Here is a 21,012-nt window from a genome sequence, read left to right on the forward strand (position 1 = left end):
AGGCAGCTATTGCTGTCATTCAACTTGAATAAATATAAAATAATGGTAGCAGCGATAACCAAACTGAAATCTTTCTCTGTACAGAAAGCAGGTTAGCAACAGTTGCATTTAAGCACAACAGCAGCATGAGGATTACTCTGAACCACTCCCCCTTCAGTTTATATTAATCTGGTTTTAAATACTTATTGTCCATATGGAGTCCCTCACAATTTTTAGCCTAGTTATCCTCGGATGCTTCTGTGAAGGAAGAATTACTATTTTCCTATTTCACAAAAGGCAAAAGACAGAGTGATTCCCTCTGGGTATCATGCTATTGAACTCTTGCATCCCAGAATCTATGCTATATCCTAAATATGCAAAATTTTTGGCCAAATCCATATAAGTGGCCAAGTCCTGCACCTAAATTCACCAAGGAGGAATCCTTGGCTCATGTAAAACCCAAATAACTTCAGAAAATATCTGTGGCCCCATTAGGGAGAAAAATACATCCTTTACCAGATGAGCACTATTGTTCATGAACTCCACATGATACTGCATTCCTTGCTAAAGCTGTCTACGTTACATAAACAAGTTAAAAGAATTTGACACAGGATTTAGGAGATGCCAGAAATAAAACCAGTGGGCACAATCTTAATTTTCATTCTGCTCTGTATCCTTTAAAACAGTCTTTTTGTAACACCACCCTTTACTTTAACTATCTCCTGGTCTTCAGCCCAGATCTGAGCTCTGCCCAGTGGTGTTCAATACTTGGGTTTATTTTTGCTGTTCAATACATAGGCCCATCCATATGTGGCATCCATATGTGCCATATGTAGCATTCAAATCTTGCTCTGAAGACAGAATTATTAATTTCTCCTTTTCATTTCTTTCTACAGTGCCCACCACTATGGTATTTAGGGGCCTCAAAAGCTTTAATCACATTCCCTTCTCACACCATGCCGTGGAAGCCTTATTACCCTGTTCTTCGGATGAGAACTGAGATGGAGAGATCCAGCTGAAAGGATCTATCATTGGGTGCTTGCTCTGGGAAGCCTATTACCTGTTTGTTTCTTTTCGTATACTAAGCTTTATACAGCCCTTTATATGTCTCAAGCACAGCTCTAATTGATTTCCCTGACAGACCTGGATGCTCAATATATCTGCAAATCAAACTTTCACCTCAAAGCAATACAGAAAGGAAGGATACACAAATAGTGACCACTTGGAGGAAGTTTGGTTCAAAAGACTTAGCAGCTCTGATTAGGAACTCAGATAAAGGCAGCAGCAGTACATTTAATTCTTTCAAGCACCTTAACCATGACCTCATCTTTTTGCTCCTCACAATCCCTGCTTCATTTGTCGCACACCTTCCAATTTCTGCAATCAGAAGTACAGAGGTCCTCTGGACAAACAGACTTCTGCATCACCTCTATCCTCTGAGGTAAATGAGACACAATTGCTTTGGGGAAAACAGTATGTGATCACATAATTAAAGACTACATCATAATGCATATACACAAAGGCGGTTAATTAAAGTTGCCTGTGCATTTCTTAACTCCTAATTCCATTCTCTGTAATCATGCTGACTCCATAACCATAGCCATTTGAGTTTACAGAGTAAATGACAGCTGCAGTAAATTTCCATTCTTTATGTGGACCAGTCACTAAAGGCAAAGAAGACCAACATTTTGCCAGTGGCCTTTGCAGATATTTGCTGACAGCAGAGTTATGCTGAGATTCAGGAATTACGGATTCCACTCCAGGTTCTGCAGATGAGGGTTCCCTGTTGGAAAGGCCTTTTAGGCCAATGACTTCTGAATATTTCCCACTCATAGTCCCCTCTAGCCTGCCACTTTGCCAGTTAGGTTGCACAGACCAGCTTCAGCCTCCTCACCTTTCCAACATCACATTCCAGCCAAGCTGCCGCTGCTAACAACCATCACTACAGGTTGATATTTTAAAGCATCTGCTGGGAGCAGATATGTCCCTTCTAGCCCTGTGATATTCACCATGAGAAAAGGCGAGTTAAATAAAAATGAGTAAGCTAATAAAAAGGCTCTCCTGGTTAAAAGCTAAGTGATTACAGCTGCTATACCAGATTGCAAATGACAGAAGCATGTCGTAAAAGAGTCACCACATGCACACATACATCAAGAAAGGCTGAGCTGTTTATAAATCTACCATAGAGAAAGGGATCCATGAGGGGATCAGTAACTCTGTTCACAGAGCTCTTAAGCTAATTCTTCCAGTCTCCAAAGGGCTGCATCAATTTTAATGACACAGCTATGATCCTCCCAAGCCACGCGCGTGATTTCAAGGAGGCTCTGATCAATGTAGTCTCTTCTTGGACTTCAAATACCTGCCTACATACCTCCACATCCAGTCTGCATGCATACAGCTTGCAGATCGAAGGCTTCTGAGAAGCACCAAATAAACAGACATAACAGTGAAATGTTATGTCTCCCATGCTTTAAGTAGGGAAGAATTGGGGCTAATAAAAATACAAATAGAGGAAGCAAGCAGAGAAGGATGGGACTAAATCAAGTGGATTGAACAAGAATGGAAGACAATGGGGCAGAAGGCACATAGGGAAGATGTCTAAGGGAAGAAAGAGTAAAGACAGAGGGTATTAAGAAAGAAAAATTTAAAAGGAGAGCTGACATGGCCAGAGCAGACAGCTGAAAGACAGTGTGAGGGAGAGGAAGGAACAAGAAGATACAAACTAAAGAAGGGAAAGAGGATACAGTTTGAGATGCAATGTATAACACGACTCAGAGGAAAAAAAGATTGAGTTATCAGGTATGACAGCAAACTCAGTGCCTTAATATTTTGTTCCCAGAGGTTCATTAATTTCTGAGTTAAAAGGAAAGTAAGACAAGTAATAACATTGACACAGAGCACAAATGTGAAAAGATAGAAGCACATTACAGCAAGAAAGAAGACTTAAGAAAAGAGGGGTAAATGGCCAGAGAATGAACATGTCACAGGAAAACAGCCAGTACTTTATGACAGGCTAGTTGGTGGTCAAAGAAGAGACAACAAAGATTAGAAAAAAAAAAGGAGAAGAGAAAGAGAAAGAGAAAGAGAAAGAGAAGAGAAGAGAAGAGAAGAGAAGAGAAGAGAAGAGAAGAGAAGAGAAGAGAAGAGAAGAGAAGAGAAGAGAAGAGAAGAGAAGAGAAGAGAAGAGAAGAGAAGAGAAGAGAAGAGAAGAGAAGAGAAGAGAAGAGAAGAGAAGAGAAGAGAAGAGAATATTGGTTCTACTAGAGAAAGGGTAAGGCTTAGGCAGAAGAAGGTCTAAGGTGTTTGCTCTAAGTTTAAAGGGGAAACAGGAACACTTTTTTCAAAATGGAGTTTTACCAAAACACATCAGGTGAGCACATACCAAGTAACTTATATTTATGGCCTTGGAACATACTTGGAAATTTCCTCCCTGGTTGGGCTTGAGCGGCGATACAGCCCGTGCTCACCGTGCACACTGTACAACCCCACACGTTGTATTTTATGCTGTTCTCACTTGGTTACCGAGAAAACAGCAATTCACGGCTCTCACATGACAAATGTGAAGCAAGGCCTGTGAGACGAGATTTTTCAAGAAGTTACTAATGAGACTGCAGGCTTTGCTTAGCTGGGGTGACCGACGTTCAGAAACACACGCTGAAAGACTGGGATGCTTAAAGTTCTTTTTGTGAAGGTATCAAAAAAGGTGCAATTGCAAACTTCAAGAGTTACTTTCAAAAGTATTGCCTCTGGGCTATCTCTTCAAAGTTTTCTTATTTAAAATTAGATCTTCCTGTTTTAAACCATTTCCTTTTGTATCTCAATCCATCCCAAAAATGAGCCCAGTCCAATTTCCACTACTAAATGGTGATTCTCATTATCATAACTCTCATTTGGATAACACACTACTATACAGTACAGCACACTGACACATACAACACTGCTTTGAATCAAAGTCCTTATTATTAACCTTAATGACCAAAAAGCCATGAATAGAAATAAGTCTGTACTAAATGTTAACAATCAAATGAGGAATGACCTGTAGAAAACTGCCACAACTACATCAAATGGAAAGGCTTCATCTCTGTGAAGATCAAATACGTTAAAGTAAAACAGAAATCAATGTATTTTATCTTATACCTATATATGTAGATGCACACATGTAACCTCATTCAGAAAATACACATGTATGGGTATGTATATAACATATGTATAACATATTCATGCTATATAGAGCTTTATATATGAAATATAAACACTGTACCAGCCTCCATTAAAGACACTCCTCTTTCACAATTCATGTCTCCCACTAAAATGCATTAGGGGAATGTTGAGCTTGGTAGGTCAAGCACTCAAAAGTTAGAAAATGTTGAAATTACAGTAGCTGTACAACCTTGCATCGGTTCTCACTGCATAGTCTTTAACTGCATAACTCATACATTTTTTTCCCTACAGGATACTTGTCTTTTTCGGTAGCCATGACTGACAATGTTCAGCAATAAACAGCTGTTCAGTAGCTCACTCTACCCTCATCATTCACTATCTGCCCTATATATTTTTTTAAAATACACTACGAAACTTTTCTCTGAACACAAAATTATCGATTTATTCCAGAGCATTTCTTTGGCAGTCTATACTCATATCTAAGAGTTTCCAAATCACATGTCCACAACACACGTCTGAGCTGAGGAGCTTTTGTCATTCTTACGTGACAATCAACTCAAGAGTGCCCATTACAGTTTGCTTAGAGTGCCCAGGGGGAGCAGGTCCAGAGAAGAGCAACAAGGCTGGTGAAGGGACTTGAGCACAAGTCCTATGAGGAGAGGCTGAGGGAGCTGGGGTTGTTCAGCCTGGAGAAGAGGAGGCTCAGGGGAGACCTCATCACCCTCTACAACTCCCTGACAGGAGGTTGGAGCCAGGTGGGGGTTGGTCTCTTCTCCCAGGCAGCTCTCAGTAAGACAAGAGGGTATGGACTTAAGCTCTGCCAGGGAAGGTTTAGGTTGGATGTTAGGAAGAAATTCTTTACAGAGGGGGTTATCAGGCATTGGAATGGGCTGCCCAGGGAGGTGGTGGATTCTCCATCCCTGGAGGTTTTTAAGATGAGACTGGATGTGGCACTTAGTGCCATGGTCTAGTAACCACGGCAGTGTTGGATCAAGGGTTGTATTTGATATCTCAGAGGTCCTATCCAACCTGGCTGATTCTGTGATTCTATGATTTGTGCCAGCACAGTTCTCCTTGAGCTTCTGACAGAGGCAGCAAGAAACCTTGGCTCTGCCAAGCTGCCCTAAAAGACTGCCCCTTCCTTTTCCTGCAGGCTTCCATTTAACTTTTCAGCTTCTGTAACAAACGAAATAAGGACCCATGGGTAACCTGGCTGCCTGAACCTACACAGTCCTGACTCTCACGCTGAAAACCCTGTCACTATCTCCTACCCTTCAGCCGGTTTTCATGGCCTAGACAGAGTCTTCATTTCTGTCTAATTTCTCATTGCCATCTACCTCCTCCAATCTATCCAGGGCATGTCTTCTCTGTGTGCCAGTGGGGTAGCTTCTTTTACTCCTGCTTGGATTTCATTAACAGGAGTTTGACTCTGAAAGAGAAAGTTTGCTTTCCAACACTACAATTTGCATCAGAATGGGCCTCCATCCTCAGGAGAGCACCAGTAAAAGATGCTCTTTCTGGGTTGTGTTCATACAGACAACTTTTACTGGCATGAACTTTTCTGAACTTCAAGGCTCTCTGACAAGGTTGTGCTATTAACACAACTTTGATAGTTTTGAACAGATGTTTCAAGGGGATGGAACCTTCTTCCCAAATTTTATGAATTTTTAACACGGATAAAACAATGCTTTATCCAACCTAATAGAGAGAAACAGCTGAACACATTTTAAGTAAAAAAAAAATTAAAAAATATTACTCTGAGGCAGAGGAGCTGATGGTGAAAATTTCAGCTCAAACAATGAAATACTATCAAAGTTGTAAAACCTATGAAAATAGGAGCTTGTAATAAAAATTGTTAGGCAACTTACAGTTGTTTCTGCCTGAGTTATTGCCTACAGTAGCTCTCTTCTAGTGTAATTTTCTTTATGAAAAGCTAATTTAAAAAAAAATCCAAAGTGAAACTTACACAAAAATATACTTCTCTAGGAAAAACTTAAAATACCAAATAAGCAAAAAATTGTTTAAACATCATTATACAAACAATACTTGTCTGCACATACAAATATATTTCAAAGTAAAATGGAGTATCAGACTGGGGAAAACAATTTTTAAGTTAAAAAATAGTCCAGCATGGATCCAAGAGAGTTAAGAAAATGAAATGAGACATGTAAATCATTGTCTTTCATTTTTTGACTGCATGATCTCACTTGTGTAAAGACCAGAATTCGCCCCTCAGGACTCAGCTCTGAAAGATGGGAATCTGTAAAGATTCAAGTCTCCCTCTCTCATTATTTTTCAGTTACATTTGCATTCTCAGTTGCCAGTACAGTCTCTAATGCACAATAGTTAGAATCACAAAACCAGCATTGCAAAGGTTTGCATAAAAATTAATTAGCTTTAATCTCCAGAGAGTATGGATCCTTCCAGGTCACCACGGAGGCCACTGGAGATGCAACCATAGCTGCTTCAACACTGGAGCTCATTCCCCAGCTCCACTTTCCCATCTCACCAGCATAATCAACTTTGGTGATAAAAAGGAATTGTTCCATCAACTAACTCTTTTACAAGACTGACACAAGCAGCTTCATTCACTGAAACAACACTCATAAAGCAGCAAGGGGCTGACAATCAGAGGCTCAGGGAAACCATTTACATTAACCGAAAAAAAAGAGAATTAATCATAAATAGCACAAATTACTTCACTATCATTTAACAAGTAACTTTGGGTTTTCATCCCATTAAGAACAGCAGTGCCAATCAAAGAAGGTGCTCCCAGACTTCTGCTTTCAGGGAAGTCAGAGGCGCCTTTCTGTTGGCCATAACATGGGGAGAAACAGGCTTTAAAAGTGAAAGACACACAACACATCGGAGCAATTCAACGCGGAGAAGAAATATTCTGCAAGGACATGCCTCACCCTCCCCCCCCCAAAAAAAAGCACAAACAATGAATTTTAACTCTGTAAACTGCAAGACTGGCCAGTATTTCTTACATCGTTCAGCTGCTTATTGCGGGCTGGGATGAGCGTATTGCTTAGTTGCTTATTCCCTGCCTTTAATGCTGCATCTCTTCTTGCTTGCTCAAGCAGAACTCTTGCTCGTTCTTTAAGTTCTTCCTGTCTTGACAACATACGTTGCTTAAAAATAAAGAAATATAATTAACAGCAAGGCAGCCTCAGGGTACTGAACGTTTACACACTAGTTAATAGCCAGTGGCCTTCCTATGTATACTATAAAGGTCAGGAGTCACATGAATTACATTTTCATGAGGTGACAGAGCGTTCTATAGAAATGAAAAGATGATCAAAAAGTAAAAAAAGTCTTAGGCCTTTATAATGTAAATAGGAGTTCTCTCCCTTCCCCTTAAAACTTAATTTCTATCAGCATTTAATGCCTTTAAACTGCAACTGTGAAACAAAACCAGTTGGCTTCATAGAAGCTATGTCAAACATGCTATGTGTTTACTTGTTTACTTTAATATGTATGCAAATACAATGCTTTGTTGGCTACTTATATGGGTATCACTCATTCACAACTTAAACAGAACACAAAGAGGCTGGGTACAAGGCAAAAAAACCTGCAAATATATCTGCTTCTACTTAATTTATGAATATCTAGAAGAATGTCTCTTCTTCATACACAGGGTTGACTGTATCTGCAGAGTAGAAACAACAAAAGGCGGTTCTGCATTGGCAACATGAGAACACGAGCAGCTCCCAGACATATACACTCCCAAGGGCTGACTTCTTAGTCAAGGTCAACTGTGAAGACTGGGAAAATGCATCTCTAGGCCTTTACAGGAGCCAGAGCTGGGACAGGTGTTGCTTGTTGTGCTTCTGCAACAACCACGTGGGTTGACTCCAAACTACAACTGAGTTCAAGGTTAAGAGTGAGCCTCACATCTGATATTTTATTACCATGTGCAAATGCACCAATGATTAACAACAAAGAGCTTCCTTTGAAGTCAACTCTTGCTTTTTCTTGGCCTGTTATACCCTTGCCCATGAAAATCTTCACAGAGAAGAAATTTTGTCTCCTCCTGCTTTTTTATTCTATATGGGCCAAGCTGTTCCTTTCTCATCCAGTAAACAAAGATGATGATGATGATGATGACGACGAAGAGAAACTTCATGAGACTTCACTGATTAAAGAAATTAGCTAGCTATGGAACTAATATTTGGCTATTAGTACCCATCTATGGACTGTTTCTCTTGCGATACAATGAATCTTTATGGCGCTTACTCAGAACAAAACCATAAAAATATTTGAAGCAATCACACTACCAAAAGATTGGCACAAAGCCAAACCAAGCCAAAAGTCAATAAAGCTCTTCACAGAGGTAAAATTATAGGCCTGCTTTGGTATTTTTGTAGATAAGAGTTGATAACATGTTTTACATATTTTTGTGATTATATGATTTATTGATAACACTCAGTATATGTATGTAATATTCAACTTTCACCCTCACAATAAATCTGCAAGGTAGGTGGGCATATTTTTTTATCATCATAGAAAGGAAAATGATACTGTGGTGAAGTAACATGCTTTAGGCCACTCAGTGGACCGCACAGTTTAATAGTCTGGAGTTTCTACCTCACCACTGTGGCTATGGTCACAAGGCTGTGTGGTTTCTCAAACAAGATTTTGAAATATCTTTGGTAAATTTTAAGGTACTCAAAATTTGACATTTTTTATTGAACTAATGTCTTTTTCCGGTTTTTGCTTCAGTATGCAACACTTAGAAGAAACGTGTTGCCACAGTCAGCGGCAAAAGTTCTGGAGCCATCTTCCAGATAGTCAAGAACACAACTCCCTTTAATTGGAGAGAGACTGGAAAGATTAATAGTGGGACAATTTGTATAAATTATTTTTTCATGTGATGATTGTTTTTCAGCACCACCTACTTTTTAGGCAAAATACTTACTGCCCAACAATAAAAATACACTGCTCACCTCACTATTCATACTGAAGATAAGGTGTAAATTATGAACGCAGAGAAACAACTTGAACGGCATCTCCATCCTAACTCACAGGCATAAGTTTCTTACCTGGGCTGTTTTTGCAGTTTGATCTGCATGACTTAAAGCTGTTCTGGCATCACTGTCAGAATCAGATTCTGTTTGCCTTGGAGAAGCATGTGGTTTCTTTGTAAGATCTGTATCCATATTATAGGAGTATCCAGGCTTAGAAGTTGGAGATAAACTCGGTTTTGTGACAGGTGAACCAGGATCTGCTCTTGTGCTCTCTGTGGATCCAATACATCCCAGCTTTTCTTGTTCTGAGAAACCAGTAGTACTGTCTAAACTCTGGTGTCTCTTCTTGTTGTTATCTTCACAAGCAACTGTGGGAGACATATCCTCTTTTTGATCACTGACATGTGCTAAGTCACTGAATTCTAAAGTGTCAGTTATCAGCAATTTTTTCCTTCCCAATGTAGGCTGCACTTGTGTTGTGTCTGTACTGCTACACTTCCCAATTTCTTCAGACGCAGAAGTCCTTCCAGAGCTCTGCTGGGATTTCTGTGGATCTGTGTCACTTCGAGTCCTGCGAGAAGAAGGGGAAGCTGTGCTCGGGCTTAAATGGTCATCAGGAGTCTGATGCTCACTCTCAGATTCTCCAACACCACTGTCATTTACAAACACGGAGTCATCCTGAGAAGCAAAGTCTGCCAAGCCACCGTCCGGCGGCTGCAGTTCGGGCTCCCGGTTCAGGTCATTCAGCTCTGCGTAGAACTTTTCCTGGTCGACAGAACTGTTTGTGTCCGTTTCATAGTTACCCACTTTGTATGTGCTTTTACTACTGTTCTCCTCTATCTGAACCACGTTCAATTCCTGGCCACAGAAATGGGCCCTTATCTGATAGAGATAGGTCATAACAGTCAGTTTGTCGGGTATCGCCAACAAAACCATGTCAGAAGGTTCCAGCAATCGTGATATTCCTAAACTGGCAAACCCGTCGTATGCCTTTAAAAACAGACAAAATAAATGTTACAGTGTGGCAGTTTCTTACATATCATAACATTTCAAGAATGCAAGTGGAAGTTTCAGCCAAAATAAGCAAGCCTAAAACACATTCGGTATTACAGGTAGAACACGGCTTCAGTTCTATTACTTATTATTCTTCTGGCTTCATTAGAATCGTTACTATTTTCTGTTGCACCATCCAACTCATCGATTTTTCCTGATGGTTTCTATATATCTTCTATAAATCTTCACAGCAAAGAAAACTGAGAGAATATAACCAGCAAAGACATTCAAGTGGCATTTTAAAATATATTTTTAACACATTTTGATACCATACAATACTAAAATCTTTGGTTACTCAAAATTATTACACTTCTATGAGAAAATAGCTATTTGTGAAACTGCAACTTAAAAGCCCTTTTTTTTGCACTAAGAAAACCTGCCAATATCTTAAATGGTTCTCACTCAAGTAGCAGGAAACAAGCAAACAAAAATGTCTAAGAGTTGGACCAGAAAAAAAAAAAGCAACTCAGGATGGCTTTTTAAGATAAGGAACAAAGATATAAGAAACACAACACTAATCCATCTTGAGCTTTATCACTGATGATCAACCTTCTGCCTTCTACTTGTTATGTAATTGCAGTGATTTCTGTTGATGAAAAACTATGTCCAGACAGCCAAAAAGAACACCAGAGATTACTTGACACTACGCATAAATCACATTAATCCATCAAACAAATGTATTTTAAAAACGTTGTTGATTATAAATTTGTAAGAAAGAGACAGTGAAAATCATTCCCATTTCACTTTCATTTCTAAAAGCTAAACAGTTGCAAGCCTCCCACTTTGTGAGGCCACATTGTCTTCTTACAGCTGGCCCTTTAAGTGAGTGGGCTTGGTGCATCAGGTTTTTCTAGTTTTGAAGAATTAAGGCCGTTTCTCAATTTACAATTAATTATTACTATCCTGGATTAACCTTGGAAGACAATATTGTGTTTCAAGGAAGCCTTTAAAAGGCCTCCTGTTAGCATAGATGCACTCGGTTAAAGCATGTGGGCTTCTCCTCCCCCAGGAATCCTGCAGCTCCTTTTCACCATCTTCTGAAGGGGCTTACAATGTTCACAGTTGTTCCTACCCTATTTTGAATAAAAGCAGATGCTAAATTTAAGACATGGATGAGAAAACTGTCCTCTTACAAGGAAACAATAACACATATGACTGGCTTCAACTCAACTCCAGTTTTACACTTTTTCCTTAATTTCTTTAGTTTTAGAAGGATATTTAAAAAAAAAAGATAAATCAATTATGATTTTTTTTATCCTCTTGGCTTTCATAATAGTAAATGTTCAGTGGTGAGAGAGAATGTGGGGATGGGCTGGCCAGGTCTCAGCAGATCCAGTTATTTTGCTTGCTCTGAGAAAAGGAGGCTCTCTCCTTCCCCTTGCAATGTCATTCCCTGTGCAAGGGTCGAACAGTTTTTGTTTCAGACACTTTTCAAACTCTGCTACCAAAAGCTGGAATTTATCTTCCTGAAATTCTGCATGCTTCCCCTCATGCTCAGGTATAACTTGCCAAAGCATTGTAGGTGAAGCAGTTTTTGTATCACTACAATAAATGATTCACAGAAGTTATCTACACATAGAAATGGTCTGAATAATTTATTTTTAAGGTCTTCTGGCTCTCTCCATGCAAAACGATTTGGCCTAAAATCAATGCTGGTCTTCAGTGTGGTATCATTTCTTGTGAAGGTTTATTATGAGAGATTTTTATGCCATTTATAAACACAGAGCTGTGCTTAGATATAGGAGCAGCAAACATGACATGTATTTGCTGATAACGAACTCCAGACGGAGCAGAACAGCAGCAAAGCGATAGGTGGGAGGGAATGGAAAGAACTTGGATGGCAGAAGAGGGACAGCTGCCACTTACCTGGGCTTGGGAAACAGAGCTGGAGGAGCAGGACCAGGCTGGTTATGGAGGAGAGGGAGACAAGACAGGTGGAACTGAATAGACATGAGGAGCACAGAGAATGCCAAGATAAAGGAGAGCAGGGCATGGATTTGGGTTGGCAGCCTAAGCCATGGCAGGTACCAGGAATGATGAATGCTCATATGACAGCAGAAAGCAGGCTGGGCACGAAAGAACAGCAAGCCAGCTGTGCTGTCTGTGGACTAAAGGTAACACCAGGATTTGTTGTTTGCTTAAGTGGGTCATTGCTGATTCAGTGGCATAAATAACTTGTCACCCCACACTGCAGGTAGTGGGAGCTACCATCTTAAGAATGAAAGGACCTAAGGACAGGCACGGCAGTCCAGGGCAGCCAGAGCCCATAGATGTCATTTTACCTGAACTCTTTTTATACTCTTCATTTCTTAGCTGTATGCTAATAAAACTAAATCCTATGAGTATCTCTCAGGGTCAATAAAATGAAGGTGGGGACAGTGTTTCAGGGTTGTCAGGAAAGGTACTTGCTAAGAAGTAACACTACAGCAGGACTGAACTTGGAGTGATGGATATTCTCAATATCCATATTGATATTTTGCTGCAAATATTGCAGCAAAAGATGCAATCACTTTTTGCTGCCTGCTCAGTTCTTCCAGTGATGCTTGGGATTAAACACAGTTATTTCCCGCTGATGCCAGATAGTTATTTCCTATCTCCTCTCATTTCCCATTCTGGATGATACACATTTTTGCTTCTCTCCTTTTAAAGTACAGTAGCTAAGTAGGTTGGCAGGCCAGTGTTTTACAGACATTAGCTCTAGAAATAGCAATTGTGTGTTCTGGACATGTCCATACAACTGTTTGTGATGGGTTCTCCTTCACTACTAGAAAAGCTGGGAGCTTCTTGATATTCCAGCATAGGTATAAATGCCTCGTGTTTCTAACTACTTTGTAACATGGTATTAACAGAGTAAATTTCCCGAGTCAAATTCTTTTTGTTAAACAGAGGCATAACTCAGCCTTGATTTTGCAAATGCTTATTTATCTGCACGTTTAACTCTGCTCCTTCATGATCTCACTGAGGCCAACAAGCACCTCACCCACATGCAATTAGATATGTGCTTATGATTTTGTGGAATCAAACCCTAGAAGTATGAACACCTGTTATAAAAGCATGATTCCAGATTAAAGGTAAGGAATTTTTTCCATTTGACTCAATAGTATCCCTGTAATTCTGAATTCTTCTGTTTAAATGTAGAATTTAAAAGGATTCCTTTTAAAAATTGAATATTTTATTACGACAATAATTTAAGTTCAAATGTATTGAGGAATTTATTAGAAATGGCCAAAAACTGGGAGGAAAAAGGCACCATAAAAATTGAAAGTGCCAATCGAACATCCAAAATATACATTACTATTCCCACACAATAATCACTCGAAACAAGCTTCTCCAAACAATAATTAAAACCAGAAATTCATTATTAGAATCATACTGTTGTGCCCTCCTACTTCTCATCCCTTCATCCCCTCAAAGCTCCAGCCAAGTGTTGTTTAGTAGCTTAAATTTTTAAAGTGCAGGACATGTTATTAGCAATATGAAAAAATTCTATTTTTGATAAGGGACTATACTGCCAGTATGCTTAATTTTAATATATTTCCCATTATTTTTAATTTCATTATTATTTAATAATAATCAAGCGGACATATTAAATCAAATTAGCTGGTTTATGTTACTGGGAAGGCTACATGGATATCTGAGATTTAAGTAGAAGCACAACTCTTTGGACCATCAGGGAAAGTATCTCTGTAATGTTTCTGATTTTCTCAAAGATAATCCTGGTTTCTCTTTTGTTCCTGACAGAAATTTGAATTTGCAACGTGCACCAAAAATATCTTCCAATTAGGATTGATGCCAATGTAGTAGCTGTTTGGGATTTTTTTATGTATGTCTATTCAGGACACTAAGCCCATTTACCTATCTCCCAATGAAGTTTTTTTCTTTTTTTTCCTAATTTACTGACAAACTGATTGACAGACATCAATTGGGATCCATCAGCACAGGCACGACAGGCAGTATTACAATCATTTCCCAACTCTGTAACACACTGACATATTGGCCAAGATCAGATGTCACAGGTAAATACCCTTTTTTATTCAGCATCAGTGGCAGCACCAAACTGGCAAGTGGTTGGTGTGTGTTATAAAGAATCTCTGATGATGTGCCTTTTGTAACAGTGCATTTCCATGTGTAATTATACTCTGTATTTGCACTGAAATAGTTGTCTCTTAAGATATCTTCCTTTTTTAAAATTAAAATACAAACAAGGTCATGCACTTCTAAAAGATATACTTTTACGGGTTAACCTTTAATCTATGGTTTTCCTTCTGGAGAGGGAGCAGCAGGGAAAGAAACATTAAAAAAAAAAAAAAAAGAGCTGCTTCAGACAAAGAAAATCATCCTATTCATCCAAAGATGTTATTTTAATTGGTTAGGAGGAATCATTGTCAAATGTGTTACATATCTGCACGGAATTTCTAGGCAGCCATTGTTGGCAGTGTTGCATTCACTCCAACCAAGGGCACACGGGGTTATCTGGCAGAACTGTGTGAGACCAGGAAATAAATCTGCAGGAAGCAACTGAGATACTCAGTGTGGCTGTCAGGCAAAGGCTGCCAAAGTGATGAAAGAAAAAAACTGCACAATAACAACAATCATTATTTCTTCAATTCTGGGAACTATATCCTGTTAGAAAGAGAGGCTGAAAAGTTCACTGTTTGCCATCACAGTTTCATAAAGAAAAGATGACTGATCATACTGCTAACGTTTTTAATTAATAATCTATTCTTTCTTTTTTATAATCCGGCTTAATTAGCCCAGATGCTCAACAAAACTTGAAGTACAAAAACATATGGTCACAGAAAATAATGTGATGTCACATTAGGTCATCTTAAGTCCTCATATTATTATGAAAAAAAAAAATCAACAGCCAAAAGACTCATTATATAGCAGCAGCTTAGAGATATTTCATTATTTATAATACATAAGTACTAAATTAAAGACAAGTAACTCCCTGGCTAACACATAAATGTGTAGACACATTAAAATACAAACACAAATGAATTTTAATAAAGCATTTTCAGAAATTCCACATAACTAAATCATATTAGACTGTAGATATGTTTACTACATTGAACCTGATTAATTTATTCAAAGTATATTTTTATACCTTAATCCTTGTTAAATTTAGTGCTTTTTAAAGCAATAGAAAAACAAAATCCCAGCATTAAGAAGGCAGATACTTAAAAACAATTTTCAGATCATCTTAAGGAACAATTTCATTATCAGTGACTCACATGAAAATTTTAATTTCTAAACATGTCCCTAGGGCCCAACTGAAGTTTGTAGCATGCCTAAAATAGTGAGCAGAAATAAAAAGTCTTCTGGTGATTCCCAAACTGAATTCCTGCTTCTTCCAGAGAAACTTTTTAGATCTTTGCACCCACAACGAGTGGTTTAAAACAGCTGCCCAGCACAAGGCTATAAAGTATTTTCCTAATATTTCACTTTATTTGCAAAGTATTGTCTCAACATTTTTACCCTTCACTCATGGTGCAGCATGCATGAGAGTAGGTGTAATATTTCATCTTTAAAAACATAAAAATCACCAAGCAACATCAACCGTGCCCAATTCCCGGAGCCCTGGTAAAGTAACAGCAAGAGAAGCCTCGTGTACAACAGTCCAATCACAGGTACGTGTTTCTAAATTTGTTTTTAATTACGCAGCTGACAGGAAAAATCATGAGCGCTCACAGAAGGCTGGCCAGGCCTTTCCCCTGCTTTCACAGTTAATGTAGGCCGCACAAACATTAAACTCTAATGCCGGCCTTGAACTTGTTGTGAATGTTAAAACCATGACAAACTCGAGTCAATAAAGCATCCGATTTGAACCACGGGAGGCCGAATACCTTCTGTGAGCTGCAGTTATGACCTTACAAAACAACTGCATTTCCCAAAATTAATAAAAACCTGCAGTGAAGTCAAAACTGAGGCTATGTCTTTTTTTTTTTTTTTTTTTTCTCCTGGCAGTTCTTACCTTTTTGTTGTTCTCTTTAATATCTTGAGGATTCAGGGACTTGTAGTCACTGAGGGGGAAAATGGCACAGTGGGTATGTACAGTATTTGATAAAAGCAGCAGTTTTAAAACAAACTAAATCTAAAAATTTGACATACAATAATATCATATAGTAACTAGCAATTTCACAGCAATTCAATCAACAAAACTAATAGTGTGGAAAATTAAAGGAATAAATAAATAAATAAATAAACACCGATTACATGTTTCATTGCCTGAAGCTTTCCATCTAAAAAAGAAGTTAAGGCAGGGACTAGAGGCCGGCCTTGACAACCAAATTTACCAGGAGGTAATCCGTCCTTGTCAGCGTACAAAGAGCTTATTCCTCTCATCTCATTTCAACACTGGCGCAATTCTCATAATCATCCTGAAGTCAGTTCTTTGTATAAGATTAAGAAGAAGAAAAACAAATCACAGAGAGGGGAGAAATAATTGTTTATGCAACAAGGGAGAACACAGAGGTCACAAAGTTTGAACATTCATAAATCTGGTTTCTTAGAAAGGATGGTTCCCTGCTTGAAAGGAAAGGGTGAAAAGAATTCAACATCTGAAATGAACACAATTTGATTTTTACATAAACTTAACTGTTCTGTATTTCTATGAGAGTTAGGCTGTGCAGGCAAAGAGTATACAACTTACATTAGGTCTGGTCTAAAGTGATGTAATATTGCACAAAAGGATAAACCATTCCTCCACGACGTAGTAAAGTTGGTGATTTTCACTCCTCTATAGTTTTTTGTAACTTCCTTGCACCACACGAGCAATGACTGACTAGCGTTTGGCTTTCTCCCCAAAACAGGACTTGGTATCGGGCTTGGCTGGAGAAAAAAAAAAAAGAAAAGAAAAGAAAAAGAGAGAAGACGATAAAAGAATTTAATGGAAGATGAGAATTAACATTAATTGACCTAACCAGATGATCTGTATCCTTTGATGTGAGTTTAGGTCCTTCACAGCTGTCAGTTTACAATGACTGTAACTTGCAAAAGACACAAATCGTGAGTTATTATCTACAGTTGTTGCCCTAGGCACTTGTCTCCAAAGGATGCAGATATACAGGATTCCAGATCTACACAGGAGAAGAGGCCAAGAATCGTACCAGTGGAAATACCGTGCTGAAACACTTACGGCACAGTCCCGCACACTCCGTGACACTCAGCCTTGAAAACATTTCCCAAAATGGAAAAGCATCCCCACAAGCCCTTTCACTTTTTAATGAAGATAACACTGGGACTGGATCAAAGGGCCAGGCAGAGCTGGGGCAGAGTTTGTCACGAGCTGCAATCCATCATTGCATCGGGGGGGATCAAAGTCGCGACACAAGACCGGTGTATCGCTCTCCAACAGGTTCCAGGGTGCAGTTTTGGGCTCTCTTTCTATGTAAGTGTGAGATTGCACAAAGGTAATTATGGCATGGTGTTTCTAAACAGCCACTTCCAACCATACACAAAGAGTTTCCTCTCCTGGGTTTTAGCTTTTCTAAGTCGAAAAGGAATTTCAGATGTAAATTCTTATCAGAGGGTGGTTTTTAACAAGAATCATTAGCTACCAACAACCATTTAAAAATAGGTTATTTTGACCCTCTTAGTAACATTTTTTGTGGGCATAAGCCAAGAATTAAAACAGAATATTTCAGGCATCTGGCGTTTGTCAGACCATCCACTGTTCCACAAATTCAGCAGAGAACTTACTGACTGCAGCTGATGTTTTCAAGACTCTCACACACACTTATTTCTCTGGAAAAATATTATCACTTCAAAAACTTCTTAGGGCTAATCAAAAAGACAAAATGTGACTGACACAAATCCTAAATCCGAACTGTAGTGAAAGAACTCAGATCACTTGTTTTTTTAAATGTAATATAATTAAAAGCATATACACACAACAAACAAGCTGTTGACGCACCTTAGAGGTGGAGAGTCCCCAAATTAAGATAAATAGAGCAAGTAATTTACTGTATCACAGCCACTTAAGTTTACGGTCAAACGGATTTACTTGTTATTGTCTATTTGTGAAAGACCTACGATGCCCCCCCTTGACTGAAGCCTGTCAGTGCTCAGCAATTAGCTGCTGATTTGTTTTCACTGCTTCTGGGGAAAAAAAACCCACACAGAACCAGGGAAGTAATTTTTCATTTACTGTCACAATCAGCCATAAAAGGCTGTTTTATAAACATACTACCTCCTCATCACATACAAGCACTGCTAACTCATTTAGAAAGCGCAAAATGTATACCTTGCTGAGATTTTTTTTTAATACCACATTGTATGTGCAAAATAACTTGTTAAAAAGTGCTTTTTTTTTTTAATCTTGTCAACAATTCAAATCAGCATGAACAAATCCATTAACAATGAGACAAATATCTCTAAATATACTGAATTAAGGGCTTAACAGGGATATGCAAAATAGGGAAGGAAAAGCAGCAATAAATGATGAACTTTCTTTACCATGTACAAGATCTAATCAGATAAACAAATTTTGCATAGGAGCTGTCAGACAATTACTCCAGATTCAGAGTGAAGTAACTAAGGTGATGTTTTTCTCTTGTTTTTTTTACAACTGGAAGCAAAACCCAGTAACTAACCACTGATCTGATATTTAAGGTACTATGTTACTTAAAATATATTTGCTATTACAAATTATATTTATGGAAATAACACTACTGAGAGAGACAATAATTAAAATAACTCTATCAAATTGTGGAAAGATGGTATTTTAACAAATTTTAAAAGCAAAAAGTTACTTCTTCAAATCATAGAGCATCACAGAGATATTAAATGTTAACTATAAAGTCTTAATACTTGCTGCTGAAATTCTCTATGAAAATTTTAAATGTTTCAGTCACCACCTAAATGCTTTCAGGTTAACTCTGAAATCACCTGAGGCAATATTATCATGGAAATGCCTTAATTACTCATCTAACAAACTGAAGACATATCTGAATTCAAAACCATGTTTTACAAAAGGAAATCCAAAGCTATTAAAACAATAAATTTAGCAGAATTTCACATTTTATTTAAAAATTTTTATTTAAAAATTTTCCCTGTTTGTGTTTTCATTAATGTTACATTTTCTAAAAGTATTTTATCCAGAATATTCAAGATTTAGGATGTGCATAATGTACTTACACAATTTTCTCTTCTCTTAGCTGATAAAGTAGAAGTTACATTAGGTTTTCTTTCCATACTTAGTAGTCCAAGTTTTTTTGGATAAAGGTGAAGTTAATATTAGAACAATGTTATGCTCCTAATCACCACCTGAGCCAAAGCTTTTGTTATTTAATCTGTGACAAATGCATTCAATTTAAGACACAAGGGAAATACATGAGTAAAGGCAGAACTGTGTGCGAGCACTTGACATACCTTCAGAGGCGTTAACAAATGTTAGTTTTGAATTTTTTTTATTTTTTTTTGGTGAAACTTAATTATGAAAAAGATTTTCTTTCGATACTCGTATGTTATACATATTAGTTACTGTTTTGGTACAAGCACAATTACTACCAAGTGCCTATTTCTAGTATATATTTGCCCTACAAGATCAGCAGGAACTAATCAGATGAATGAAAATTTAATAAGCCTTCTCTTATATCATTCTTTCAAGCACTGACCACACAATTCTTCCAAACAACACGGCAGTCATGACTTGCCTGTTTGAGTTCAAACCCCAAAGGCCCTGAGAACTTGGTTGGAAATGGTCCCAAAAAGCATGAGATACCCACACCAGATTGCTAGATCTGCTCACTGATCAACAGGTTACCGAATCTAATGCAACCGCCTTTTATCCAGCTGTGGAATAACCGTGCAGAAGTGCAGAGGTTCCAGAGCTGGTCCCTCACATGCTCAGCTCAGATCTAAATATAGCATCATGTGGATGGACTTATCAGCTGGAGTCAGCACCAGCTTCAGGATATCTTTGTTTCGCACTCAACGAAAGCATTGAAGTCTCTATTCTTCTTTTACATGTTCTGGAAGCTCAGTTAATATGTTTTATGCATTTTTCCTCTTGGGAGATTATCCCATCAGACCACTACTCTGTGTTAACAAGAGGACAATAGCTTTAAATATTAGGCTGCATCCCTACATTTGAAAATATTTAAATAGTTGTTTTGCTGCTCTCGAGAACGCAGCACCAGGCACACTGATGGTTCAGAGAGAGAGGGTTGAGCTGCATCTCTGACACACAGGACAACACCCAGGAGGAGAAAATCAAGACTGAAATTCTGATGGGAACATGGGGCTATGGACAGAGACCTCATATGAGACACTGTGAACAGCCAGAATGAAGACTGTAGGGGCTCAGTCTGAGCAATTCAACAGCTCATAGACAGGTTGCTTGGGGGTAGAGGAGTTTAAAGAAAGCAGGGGGCAGTGTCAAAGGCTGGAAAGAAAGATGCTGAGAGAAGTAAGGAAAAAAACGTATGTAATCTAGGTGGAAGACTTACGTGGTTTGAGTTTTTTATTAATGAACACAACTCCCCAAAGAGGAAAGGAAAGGTTGGAAAAGAGGAAAGGTTGGAAACAACCCAGGATTGGTAATTAACTGCAGGAGGAGAGGAAGATGAGATTGAGATAGATCTGGAAGTCAGAATAGGGAAGATCTCTAAACAATGAACAAACAAGTCTTTTTCCTCAAGAAGGAAGTACAGACACTGGTCTCTTACTTATTTTACCGAGCAAAACAAAAGGGACTTTCCCTTACCCCATCAAAACCACAGTGCCATCTAGGCTCACTAAAAATGGTGAAACCTTTAAAATGCAAGATAAGGTAAATGAAAGTAAGGCACAAGTAGGCGAATGAAAATGTACAGTGTGTGGACAGATACAGAAAAAGTTTAGGAAA

The 21,012-nt window shown here is 38.4% G+C and overlaps 1 protein-coding gene across 19 annotated transcripts in view; it reads right to left on the reverse strand.

Moving 5' to 3' along the window:
* The window catches only part of EHBP1 (EH domain binding protein 1), a 212,190-nt gene that overhangs the window by 65,155 nt on the left and 126,023 nt on the right, over positions 1-21,012 (reverse strand). For 18 of the 19 annotated variants that reach the window (XM_051783616.1, XM_051783615.1, XM_051783623.1 and 15 more), the window contains 4 exons: positions 16,816-16,994; positions 16,138-16,186; positions 9,186-10,100; positions 7,131-7,274 (listed from right to left, as the gene is read on the reverse strand). In XM_051783616.1, coding sequence (XP_051639576.1) covers positions 7,131-7,274; positions 9,186-10,100; positions 16,138-16,186; positions 16,816-16,994 — 1,287 coding nt within the window. The remainder of the gene's footprint in view (positions 1-7,130; positions 7,275-9,185; positions 10,101-16,137; positions 16,187-16,815; positions 16,995-21,012) is intronic. The other variant, XM_051783631.1, reaches the window with a different exon arrangement.

Source organism: Manacus candei, unplaced genomic scaffold (assembly GCF_025592945.1).
Source record: "Manacus candei isolate 608988 ecotype Guabito, Panama unplaced genomic scaffold, ASM2559294v1 h1tg000017l, whole genome shotgun sequence".
In the NCBI taxonomy this organism is placed as follows: domain Eukaryota; kingdom Metazoa; phylum Chordata; class Aves; order Passeriformes; family Pipridae; genus Manacus; species Manacus candei.